Source organism: Fundulus heteroclitus, chromosome 23, assembly GCF_011125445.2.
Source record: "Fundulus heteroclitus isolate FHET01 chromosome 23, MU-UCD_Fhet_4.1, whole genome shotgun sequence".
Lineage (NCBI taxonomy): Eukaryota > Metazoa > Chordata > Actinopteri > Cyprinodontiformes > Fundulidae > Fundulus > Fundulus heteroclitus.
Window position 1 is genome coordinate 6,448,003 of NC_046383.1, and position 12,851 is coordinate 6,460,853.

Consider the following 12,851-nt stretch of genomic DNA (forward strand, 5'->3'; position numbering starts at 1 on the left):
TCATCGACAATAGCTTTTATTTATTTTTTTCCTCTCTGCTCTGTGCTTTCAAACCTACTGTCAGTCACAGCAGATAAACTGATTAAGAGTCTGCTGGTGGTTTCTTCCTGTCAAAAAAAGGGTCATTCCTTTCGACTGGTTCTGCATGTTTGCTTGGGAAGAGGGTTTGCTGCAATGACAATGATTGAATGTAATCAGGTGAGCTTCCTAAGACACAAAATATTTTGCCCACTTGCAGTATATATGGAATTTGGTGTCAGATTTCACATTTATTTATTCAAAACAAGGACATCGCATATGGATGAAAAACTACCTCCTATTTTTAAATATGGCGGACTGAACTATGTTTGTGATTGGGTTGATTTGATTTCATATTTCTACAGATGCATGTAGATTGGATCTACATGACTGTTAGGTTAATTGGTCTTTCTAAATTGCCCTCAGTGTCCGTGTGTGGGTGGCGGTTTGTGCTGTGTGTCTCTGTATTGCCCTGTGACGGACTAGTGACCTGTCCAGGGTCTACCCTGCCTCTTGCCCTATGACGGCTGGCCACGCGACCTTGCTCATTCCAGATGAGCTGGTATAGATAAGGAATTGATGAATAAATGCTATTCAGTTAAAAAAGTAACATATAAACCACAAAGAACTCTCAGTTCATAGGAACCTATATGGATGCCATTATTGTGGGACTGTTAATTTAGTTAAAAACAGTAATTTCTTAACATATTTTTTTCCTCCACTGAATAAATGTGCTCATATTAAATATTGGATCTGTCAAAAATGTGAGAATGTGCTAGTGCAATGGAGATTGTTTTGTAGATTCTTCGCAGGCGTGACAATACATACAGAGGGTGGTGTATTTTTCTATTTGTGAGTCTATTTAAAATCTTAAGAGAAAATGTTGGCATATGATTTAAAAAAGAGGAAAGTTAAATGCAAACATGTAACAACATTTAAATTGTAAAGCAGATGTATGACATATTTAGATTCACCATTTAACACTATTTTTAAACTTTAACCTCAAAGCGCCTCCTAACACCTTAAAAAAAAAAACAAGAGCTATAACTGAGCAAAGCTAACTCTATCACCCTTTTGAAAAGAGGACTGTATTGAGAAAAGAAACCTAATGGACTGAATTTGTGCCCACGTGTGAACAGCCTGTCAATCCCTGATGACGCAGATCTGCTGAGGACGTCATTAAAAACACACTGGTGTGAAAGTGTTCAACTGACATGCCAGATGGTTTGAAACCATTGGAAAGCGTGAACAGCTGTGAAAAAGCAGATTTATACCAAAAAAAAAAAAAAAAACCTTGACAGGTGATTGAATCAACCATGGTTTAATGAATCACAGCAACAAAGCAAGAGCCAGTTGGTAAATGATTTTTAACTGAAGCTTAAAAGAGGAAAATCAGGTCTCTATGGTGCTTTTGTTTCTTCTTTTTTTTATTCAGAAATTTACTTTTTGTAAAGAGCATGTCTGCAAAGCTTCAGACCTAGAAAGGCATATTCATGCTTCTCATTTCACCATTCACTCTGCTAAAAGACAATGAAAAATTGAGATTTAAACAAAATGAGGATTTATTTGAATTTGTCCATTTTATAGCAGATATTTGTCACAAAATGGACAGTTAGGGGTAAAGCAGGCATGTCCAAAGTGTGGCCCAGGGGCAATTTGCGGCCCCAGTACTGATTTTGTGCGGCCTCCCCAACTGCATTTCAAGAATGATTATTCCGACTGTGGCTGGTGCAGATAGAAACTTTTTTTTCTTTTTATTAGGGCAAAATTGTTACAGTTAGATTAAGTTAAATGTAATAAATTAAAATCTTAAATTTAAATATTGAATTGAATGTCAGGTACAGCACGAACAAGTTAAAAAAAAAATCACTTTTTTTATTATGTTATTTATTTTTATTCACTTTTTGGCCCTCGAGTGCTTTTGACTTGACGAGCTAAAAGGTTTGGACACTGAAAACTCTGTTTAACATTTGTTCGTAAACTAAACATTGAACACCAAAGCTTTACAGTCATGCACTGGATCCCACATTACTTTTAGGTTACAGGGAAACCTTAAAAAAAGGAAGTTCAGTCACTACTTGTCTGCATGTGAATAAATGGGAGAATTGAAAACATCTTTCAAAGCTCCATACAGAACGGGTGGAAGGACAAACAGTTTTTTTTTTTCTATGTATAGAATTTAAAAAAATAATTCCATTACTACTATTTAAATTAAAACAAACACCAGAGCGCTTGTCTTTTGCCTTGCTAAAAAGAAAACTGCCTCTCTCTTTCCCTCTCTCTTTCTGTCTTCTGTCTCTGTTGACAGGTACAATCAGTTTGCTGGTGAAGATGAAAGGACTGTGGCCTTTTCAACAGAGAACAGAACCCTGACATCCTCCCTTCTGGCTGCTGTCTGTAGTCTCTGCAGCCACGCTACCAAACACATTGCCTGAATGGGTGGGGTTTTTCTGTAATTTGGTTTAATAAAAATAAAGTGCTGCTGCTTGCTACTGAAAACGCTCAAGCATATTGTCTGTGCAGCCTCTGGTTACAGCCGGTGGCTCCGCCTCATTCTGCGCAGGACCTGTAACAGACTGTGACCAGCTGGAAGAAACTACTGAAAAGGCACATGCCAGCTTCTCTGAGAAGCATACTAAATAACAGATTTGACAGTGTAAGTAACACATTTGGCTTTTGATAAAATAATCCACACAAAACATACAACAGAACATATTTTAAAACCAATGAATACATTTAAAAATTCCTTCTAGAAAAAAAAAGTAGTTTTCAGGTGGAGACGCTCCAATTTATCCTTATCCTTTATCTAGAAATCAGAATCGACCAACTGTTCGCTGATCCCCAGTCAGTATTGAAAAAAAAAATCAGATTTTCTTTTAATCTTTCTCATGAAATGCATGCAAATCAAAGATCTCCCACCATTTTCACAAAATAAACACAGAACCTACAGCATGCCCGTTGATGCTCTTTTTTAGAGCTGAGAAAAAAATCTGATACAAGTCAGGGACATATGCTTTGATGTATAAATGGGGATAATCTTAATTTTCTGATAGATTGACAGCTACTTATTTGACTGTATAGTCTGAAGCACATATTTTCTCTTTTGTGTGTTATAATCCCAAATCAGACTATATCAAAATCAGAATTGGGAGGTCGAAACTCAAGGAAAATCAATTACAATATATCCCAGCTTAATCCCGTTTTGTTCATGATTAAACAGTGGGTTTACCTTTTTACACTGGTCCCGTTTGCTATGGGGAGTGTTTTCACCTCAGTGTCTGAAATCATCATCTGAAAACTGCATTTGTATTTACTCATGTTGCCTGAAATCAGTAAGGGCACAAATCCTCCTTATAAACACATGAGTTGCTGGTTATATAACCTAATTCTGAACCAGCACAATGAGGCCCTTAACAATAAGGAATGATAACGTAACAGATGATAAGTGCAGACCTACCTTTCAGAGGTTTAGGAAGGAAGTGGGCTGCTGGCTTGTTCTTTTTAACGTGGTTCCCCTTCATGATTTCTCCTTCTTTGTTCAGACCGAGGTACCAGCCCCTGCCTGACTGCTGCTGTCGGTATATCATGGAGGAGTATGTCACGTAGTAGTTCTCAAACACAGACTCCTTAAATTTGCACTCTGCTGTGAAGTGTTCCTGTGGAGGAGGACAAGCGGGAACAGTTTAAAGCAGTTGTTGGCCAGTACTTCACAAAGTCTCAAGGGTCTTGGGGGGGAAAAAAAAACCCAAACACAGCAGATTTACTATTGTTCCTTCTATATGAAGACAACTTAATAATGTTGTGGTGTAGAGAAAACACACAGTGAGGCAGAAAAAGAGCAGATGAACTATCCCATGGCACAAGGCCTTTATAGCACTGCTCTAAATCATTTTATTCCTTCCACTGTTGTGAATAATGCAATACTTCATGGCAGAGATAATAATGAGTTACCGTTACCAAGGAGCATTAATATAACATGCAGGTCAAATTAATTGAGCATTCTTATTTGGTCTTACGTGTTAATTATGTATGCCCTCTTCATTATCCCTCAGGTTTTTGTTGAATGTTACATTTTATTACACAAGCTTATTTTTTTACACCCCTTAGATTTCCTTTTTTTTTTACTGTACTGATGTAATGATCTCATTTAAAAGATAAGTGGTTTGAACTCTTTAACAAAGGGGCTTTAATAGGCTTATAAGGAATGCCTCAGCAGTTAACACAAAGAAGGTGCTCATTACTTTCAATCACTAAGCTATTGGCTGTACAAAGGCTCTGTAAACATGCTGTTTGAGGAATGAAGAACCAGCTAAGAGATTAGTGTTGTGGTTCATTAAGTAATTATTCACCTGAAGAGCTATTAGATTGTGTATAATACTTGCAGAATGATCAAGTAAAATAATAACGAGGACTTGTTCCTGTAAAACTCACTCGTCCCTTTTCTGGATTTCAGGCGCCGTACGTAAACAGCTGGTTCAGAGACAAGCGCATGGTAGCTAAACTACCACGGGGTTGGGGCGGCGGTCGTGGGTGATTGGTGCTGGAGGGATGATGTATCTGTTGCACTAGGTCATCTTGAAAAGAAAGGGATTACTTTTTGATGTGCTTTAAACGCAAGTGACGAAAAACGTAACGCACTATTTTTGTTAAGTCTAGAATAGATAAGGCACGGATGTTTTGATCATATCCAACTGTACCCCAGTGAGCTCATTCAGATAGGAAGGTCAGAAGGCTTGCTCTTTAGGGTGTAGCTGTAGAAGCATTTTGTAGTTTCTTGCAAATGATTAAGCCACGCACACTTCTTTAAGAACAGTTTCAGATTTTTGTCTTTAGTTTCTTTGCAAGACCAGGGTAACATTTTTTTAACTTTATTGTTATTATTTTAAATCGACATGAAAATCATCAAACACTAAGCATTGCCGGACACACTCTTTATATGATCTTCTAGGTCTCTCTGTATAAAATATTGTCCTTTGGTCTTCTGTGGTGCTGATTTTCCTTCTGTATGTATTCAATTTTCTTGCATTTTGGTCTTCTGTGGTCTTAAAATTGGTTTGTGTCATTGTTTTTTCCATCTTAAGATTTCTTTAACAATTCCAGTCCATTGGTTAAGAGTAAGTAATGTAGTTCTCAAGACAGGTCTTGAGACAAACTTTGTGTGGTCTCAGTTTTGTCACAAATGTAACCCTGTTTGGGCATAATGACATAGATGACAATGGTGCTAAAAACCCCTCATGCGCAGCTTCACAAAAGAGTATCATTATTTATCAGGTGTCTCTTCAATTGCAACCAGACAGATGCATTTATTTTAAAATCCTGTTGCACAGGCCTATTTTACAAAATGGCGACATCTGATAGATGGAGGGAAACAACTTGTCAGATGCATCTAATATCTATTACATTAATTTTGCCAGGTAATTTAAGAACTCCCACAGGATATATAACCTGGCTCTTGGCAGATGGATTTTGTTCCGCAGAGCTCCACACATCTATCTGGGATTGCTCCGTTGGATATGTATTTCAGAAGGAAGGGCCTTAATAAATATCCTTGCATATGATTGGATAAACCACTTGTCCTTCATCTTTACTGCCGTGCAACTTCAACCACTCACATCGAAACCAACATGAAACTGAAACCATTGTTCCATTAACAAAAGGCTTCAAAGCCGTTCTCTGGTGTTCTTTTAAAGAATTAATATTTGGTAGATTGAATAACACTGATGAAATAGCAGCACCTATGTTACCAGGTGACCAAATTTCTCTAATTAAAACCAGAGATGTTTCTGATTTCGCTAAGCTGGCGGGCGAACACAGAGTTCCTGTCGAGGGGTTGGTCTGTTTTGCCTGATCTGCAATCCGAGACATTTCCGGGGACAGGACATCCAAAACGGGGACTCTGGGATGTCTGGTCACTCTTGCTTCCTTGCTGTAAACCGTCATTGTTGCCTGAATCCAAACAGTTGCTTCTCTGATACGTCACATCAACGAAAACCCCACCCGGCGATCCTGATTGGTTTGTCCATTTGATGTGGTATTGAAATCCCTCCCAGTGACAGCGTTTACAGATGGATATGTGGCGTCATGTGGAGCTCAGTGGAACTACATCCATCTGGCGAGAGTCAGGTTACAGGATATAAACAGTTTGTTGTAATTTAAGTGTTATTTATGTTTCCTGAAATTCAAATGGTTTTTGAAAAGAAATCATAATTTCCTACTTATGAGAGAGAGAGAGAGAGAGAGAGAGAGAGAGAGAGAGAGAGAGAGAGAGAGAGAGAGAGAGAGACAGAGAGAGAGAGAGACAGAGAGAGAGAGAGACAGAGAGTCAGCGAGAGAGATATTTTAATGCAGACTCATGGTCCATAAGACATAGACAGACCCCTAATGTATCAGGGGGCCTTCATACCAATGCTTCCAAACTGCGGCTATATTCAATGTTAGTCAGTAACTAGATGATGCTATTATCCGACTCATTCAATTGAGAAATAAACTTACACAGTTTCTTAAAATGGCCATTAGTGAGCGTATAGCAGCAGACACAAATGCTTCACGGGCACTGGCTCATCTGGGCTTTTTTTAATCCATCATTATAAAGCACTTTCAATCTTAGGTGGACTTTTTGTAATTTCACTTTAAGTGGGCAGCATGATCTAAACAAGTTCAGTTTAACTTAATCAGAACGATATCCACAATTTAAGCATAGGACATTAGCTTGTGCGTAAAACATACAACACTGATGGTAAACGTCCTCTACGTCTGACAAACGCTCTGTCAAAAAGAAAGAAAAAAAATTATATTCTGATGGTGAGAAAGATGAAGAAGACAAAAACAGGCCAGAGGACAAGGTAGAACCTGGACGTAGCTAAAGTTGCAGGTTATACCAGGTCTCTGTCCCGTGAATAAAAGACTTGATAAAAACATCTTCCTGGTACATACCCTCAGTCTCTTGACAAGTTTTGATAAGATGTTCATAAGAAAAGATATCTGAGAATATTATTTTTCATCAGGTCTAAAGTTACACTTAAGAAATATATTACTAAGGTGTAACAACGACAACTCTAGGCGATTCAATCGTGAATTTCATTAAACTAGCCATGAAACTTAGTTCCGGCTCAGATACTTATCAGGAACAAACTCCCAGAAGACTGAAAAAAAGTGCTAAAAACATGAGTTTCTTTAAATTAAGATTAAAAACCTATTGGTTTAGAGTTGCCTTTGAATGTTAATGTTTAAGTTTGTGGTCCAACTTGTCTTATATCTTGACCTCCGGCTACTATTCCACTGATATGTTCCTCTGTAATGTTTTCTTTCCTTATGTTATGTTCATGCACAGCACTTTGAATATTCTAGTTACTGAAATGAGCAATACAAACTAATAAGTTTGCCTTGGCGTGTTGTTTCCTCGGTCTTGATAACCTGGTCTCAGCAGTGTCTTGGTTTAAGCAGTTTTGGCTAAAACCATATTAAGAGCCCGTGAATCTATTTCGTTTCATACCCCAATAGTAATATTAGATGTTAAAATAGTACAAACATTTTAGCCGCATAATGATTTTCACTTATTAAACACTAAAAATTAGTAAAACTCATTTACAGGAGCTACTAAATGTAGTTTGTACTGCTACATTTACATTTACATTGCTCTTTTTATATTTAATTATTATGAAGTTGTAAAAGTAAACTGACATCAGTTAAATTCTGTATTGTCAAGTGAACGCTGTACAAAGGCAACTTTGCAAAACATAAAAGAACGCCAAAAAAGTCAGTTTAGAGTAACTCAAAACAATTGCAAAGTAGCATCATTGGTTTATCACCTGGAGCAGCATTCAACATAGCCATTAGCATCTGTGCATGCTGGTATTTATAATAACCCTCATATAAACACCAAGCCACACCTAATAATACTAATAAGAGATCATAATAAAATCTAAAATTAATGTAATGAGGTAGACTTATAGCAGTCATGTCTTATTCATAATATTTTCACTTTCATTGCTGCTTTTTATCCTTCATACACATTTTCTATGTTGTGTGTTCACCAAATTTACAGTGCATCAAAGCCTCTTTCTTCTTTACTGCACGACTTTTTTGTCCAAGCTGTTTACCTTCAGCGGTCTTGGAGAGACTGGGCAGCATCCACTGCAGTTTTGCACAAACAGTAATTGGAAGCAAAACAACAAGCTGCTCTTGAGCTTAGTTCTGTTGTACCTCTAATAATGAGCTTATGTGGATTTGGCTGGTTACACATGTCCTGATGAAGAATGAGAGTCTATTGACAAGCAGACAGACGCAGATGGATACACTCACAGCTAGAGCCAAGATTCAGGAGAGGCTGCTGGCTGTTAGCGCCGAACTGGAGCGGATCTCTAGACAGCAGGCCTGTGCCAACTAACACAAAGAGAAACAAAAATGGCAGGGGATCCCCAACTCTTCCCTCAACCCCCACTGCTTCTCCTAACACAGAACTATGATGGACGTTAGATGCTTAAAAGAGTTTTAGAGGTCTCTCTTTGAGCGAATTGCATATCTGTTGGTCAATCAAAACCAATCGGTATATGAAATAATAAAGAAAAGGGAGATTTTTTAATCAATGCTGACAAATGGACTGAAGGAAATCTCTTTAGAAATAGGACAATATCTGCATGAAAATAATATATGCATGCTCATCTCCATATCTTCAAATCTCTATGGTGCTTTGGTCAAATTAACTTTTAATGATCCAATTCCAATTCGTGGACTTTTCGGCGCAAGTATGATTAGTTCCTATGCAAATACACACAATGAATGACTCCACAGAAAATGTCATTTCATATTGGTCTAAAACATTTTATTTGGCTATGTAGTAACTTTTGATGATGTGTCTGACACAGTTTGCAATGTCGAAAGCCATGCTAATAAAGTTGAACTGTTTTCATTTTACAGTTTTTCATGTTACCTAGAGCTTTTTGTCACATCCATTTTGGTTCAGTCGTTGTTTAATGAATAAGGCTTGATGTAGTTGAGTGTAAACTTATATATTTTAGAACCTAGTAAAAACCAGATATTTTTCAGATGATCCCAGGCCTCTCCCTGTGTGGGTGCCGGCCATTTCGTGAAGTTGCCCTAGAGCCACTGCAGCATGGTATCACCACTTCTGGTGACAAGGCTCTGGTTAAGGCAGGCTGAAAAAGTCAGAGACCTCTCGCAGTCGAAAACACATTTTCACAGCTTAAGACATCTATAGCTAAAAATGAGCAGTTGCTGTCATGTGCAGATTAGGGTACCAGATAAGCTACTTCGCCTCAGTTTTGAGCAGAAATGATAGGATAGGGAAGGGCAGCTGCTATGGAGCAGAATTCATGAGGACCACTCAGACATGCATGGATAAAGCAAAATACCACTTTGGGCATGCTTTTGAAAAAAGGATAGCATCATAAAATAGTGATCAAAAAGTTGATTTTTTGATGCGATATAGGCCCTTTAATCAAATTAAAGCTCGGGCTCAAAAGGGTCTTCCAAATTAATTGAGAACAATATATATATGAAGCCAAAATAGTTTCAAAATAACATAATGTGTAGGCAAAGCTAAAAAAAGGTGAATATGAGGCAGGTGGCCTTAAAATTTAACCCATTTACACCAGTTCTGTCAAGAGGGATCTGTGAAAATTCCAACAAAATTTTGTGAGAACCTCATAGAAGGAGCCTCTAAATATCTGACCCAATTCATACAGTTTAAAATGGTGCTAACAAACTTTATAACATGTATGGAAAGCTTTGGATTTTAAGAAAGTAACAAAGCAATTCTCTAAATAATTCTCCAGAAACAATTTTGTTAATCCTTACTGGCCTAAAACTTTAGGTCTGATTTAATGCATCTGGGTTGCATTGTGTGCGTTCAAACTTCTTAAAGTTTTTTATCACTTAAAGCAATTTTATTTATGCACCGTTTTTGATGTTGTGCAGTTTGTATTACAGAAATAACTCATATTGGATTACTTTAGCTAGTTGTCATATACAATAATACAACATAAAACTGTATGCCATATTTCATACAATAATATATTATATTGTAAAAGATTTGAACTGAAGTTATATCAGTTTTATCTAAGCTCTGTATAAAAGCCAATAACATAACATATGTCATTGGACATATGGACATATGGACATATAGACGTTGGCTCCTAATAAGATGTTTAATTACTATTCATGTTCTCTTTAAATGTAATGCATTGACAAATAATACACCCCTGTGAAACCTTGTAGTAAGATATATTTACAGTTTAAAATGCTCCACTACCTATTGTGTAATGCTTATTTTATTAGCCATGCAGGTATATAAAGAAGCACCCTCAATAACAACTAGCTCTCAAATGGCACAGTTCAACTAACTTAAAGGAAGTAATTAAAGCCATGCAATGTTTTCTCATATGATGCCAGTGGGAGGTGAAATACTATCATAAAGCATTTAATTTCTTCTGTAAAGACAAGCCAAATCAATGTTAAGTATGGTGTAATGACTATTCAGCCACAATATAAAAAACTAGAACGACTCCAATTATGCCAATAAAATCATAGCCGAGCACCTCTCAAGTTCCTTCTACGTACTTCAGTGCGAGTGAGACTCAGAAAAACTAATTACGCGGCTGAGTAGTGACACACATCTTCATCAAGCCAGATGTTTGAAAAAGGTCAAAAGGGATTCAGGATTTAGGGGAAAAAATCCTTCTACAAAGAATAAACTAAAGTCACCTCATGGTGTTTATTTGTTTTTCGAATACACTGGGAAGATAACAAAATGGTAAAAAAAATGCAGCGACACAGGGTTTAAAGTCAATTTAGAAGCATGTAAACACTCATAAAACAGAACAATTAATGACACGCCTAGAAAGGTGAAACCTTACTGTGGTGTTTATTTACTAATGGCACTATGCTGACTATATAGCTGAAAAGAGTGGGATTTAATTACATATTTCATAAGAGTGCATTAAAATGCTAACATAAACACACAGCACATGTTCAAGTAGAACAAAAAAAATTCAAGTACTTTTTCCTTCAGAAATAATTAATCAAAGGTGTTTAAGGTTAAACTTACTTATCCTCTGCTCTCCTGTAACTTTATCATCTTCTGTCTTTGTTATGATATTTCAATGATTAACAGTTTCTGGATCACTTGGTTTTGAAAACATCATCATTATTTACGTTTACCAATCTTCCACCGTTTTCTGTGCTACAACCATGTAGAGCACTTATGCCTGCTGATGCATACTCAACACATACTGTAACATGGATCATACTGGATGCATGTTGCTGCCATCTAGAGGTTGGAGTTATGCATATATCAAATCAAGAATCATGAAGTTTTATTCGTCATTATGTGCTACCATAATGAAATTTAACTAACCCTCGGTTCTTGTGTCATTTATTTACTACCTCATTATATTTAGGTTAGGTGCTCCAGATCATCTTTCATCTTTGTTCTAGTTGCTTTGTGTGTTTTTTGTGCCAGCTATTTTTTCTCTGTTGTCATGTTCAGCCTTTCATTCAATTTTTTTTACCTTTATTTGCACAGTTAATCTCACTGAGCCTCTTTCTCAAGTGAGACCTTCAAGCAATCATCTTACATCTACATCATTTGTAGATGTAATTAGCAGCAGAGGAAACAACATTTAATCAAGAGCGTCAATTAAAAGCTGAATAAAACACTAAAAATGGGCACATGTTTTCAATTAAACTTTTCCATTGTCTGTAAAACAGGTTTCAAATTATTTGGGTGAATAAAAATTTGCAGTTTGAATTCCTGTTGTTTGTTCAAATCAATTGTCATCAGTTGGAGCTTCTCCAGGAATTTAAAATGTCTTTGAACATGTGTTTGCATAACAGAAAAATAATTATTCTTATTTTGGGTCATTGGTGTGTCTTTTTAGTAGTGCTTGCATCAATTTTGTGCATGTGCATATGTGCAACAATGAGTCTAAGAGCTGTGACACCCATGTCATTGAAATTAGCAGAAAAAAAACATGATTTCTTGGCTTAGGTGGTAATTAACTTGCATTTACTAAATTATTAATAAGTAGGTGATGCTACTGTGGTCACAAGCATCCAATGTCTCAACTTGGACATTTGTGCACATGCGCCGTCTAGAGCACACATGTCAAACTGAAGGCCCGTGGGCCGAATCAGGCCCGTCAAGGCAATTTATCCAGCCCTCAAGAGCCAAAAAAGGCATATCATGTCATAAAGTAGAGGCATATATCCTTTTAAAGTGTATAAAACGGCTAAAACTGTGTCTCCTGTAGCAAATTTTGATTTAACAGTGTAGTAACAGCATGCTGCCCCTCAATGTCAGTTTTTCCACAACACATTAAAACAACCAAGAAATGTCCAAAAATAGAAAAGATGATGCAGAATCATGAGAGTTTAAAGAGTAAGTCACCCCAATAACAACTTTTTTTTGCAGATAAACTGTATAAACTGGGCCTAAGGCTGCTACTTTTATGTCACTGTGTGCTTTTTTTATATATTTCTATGTGAACTGAAATGAAATTCTCAAATCAAAAGTATCATTTTTACATGTGCAACCGGCCCGTTTAATGACTTCATGATGTCAAAGTGGCCCAAAGAGAAATTAGTTTGACACCATTGGTATAGAGCTCTGCCAGACGTGCTCTGACTCTGGTGAAGTGGCTTCAGTTGGGAGGAGCGTCCCTGTTCTTTTCCTCTGCCGGACTCTTTGTAAATTGCGGACGAAATCAAGAATGGCTTGGCTTTATTTACTGAATAGTATATAATAATCTGCGCTGTGCCTGAATTCACCAGATCATTTAGAGGCGTCTTGAGTTTGGTGAGTTTCACCACCTGGT

The 12,851-nt window shown here is 37.0% G+C and overlaps 1 protein-coding gene across 5 annotated transcripts in view; it reads right to left on the minus strand.

The window, feature by feature from the left end:
* The window catches only part of fgf13a (fibroblast growth factor 13a), a 142,553-nt gene that overhangs the window by 6,714 nt on the left and 122,988 nt on the right, over positions 1 to 12,851 (minus strand). For all 5 annotated transcript variants that reach the window (XM_021316002.2, XM_036126916.1, XM_012861839.3 and 2 more), the window contains one exon: positions 3,476 to 3,674. In XM_021316002.2, the coding sequence (XP_021171677.1) occupies positions 3,476 to 3,674 (199 nt within the window). The remainder of the gene's footprint in view (positions 1 to 3,475; positions 3,675 to 12,851) is intronic.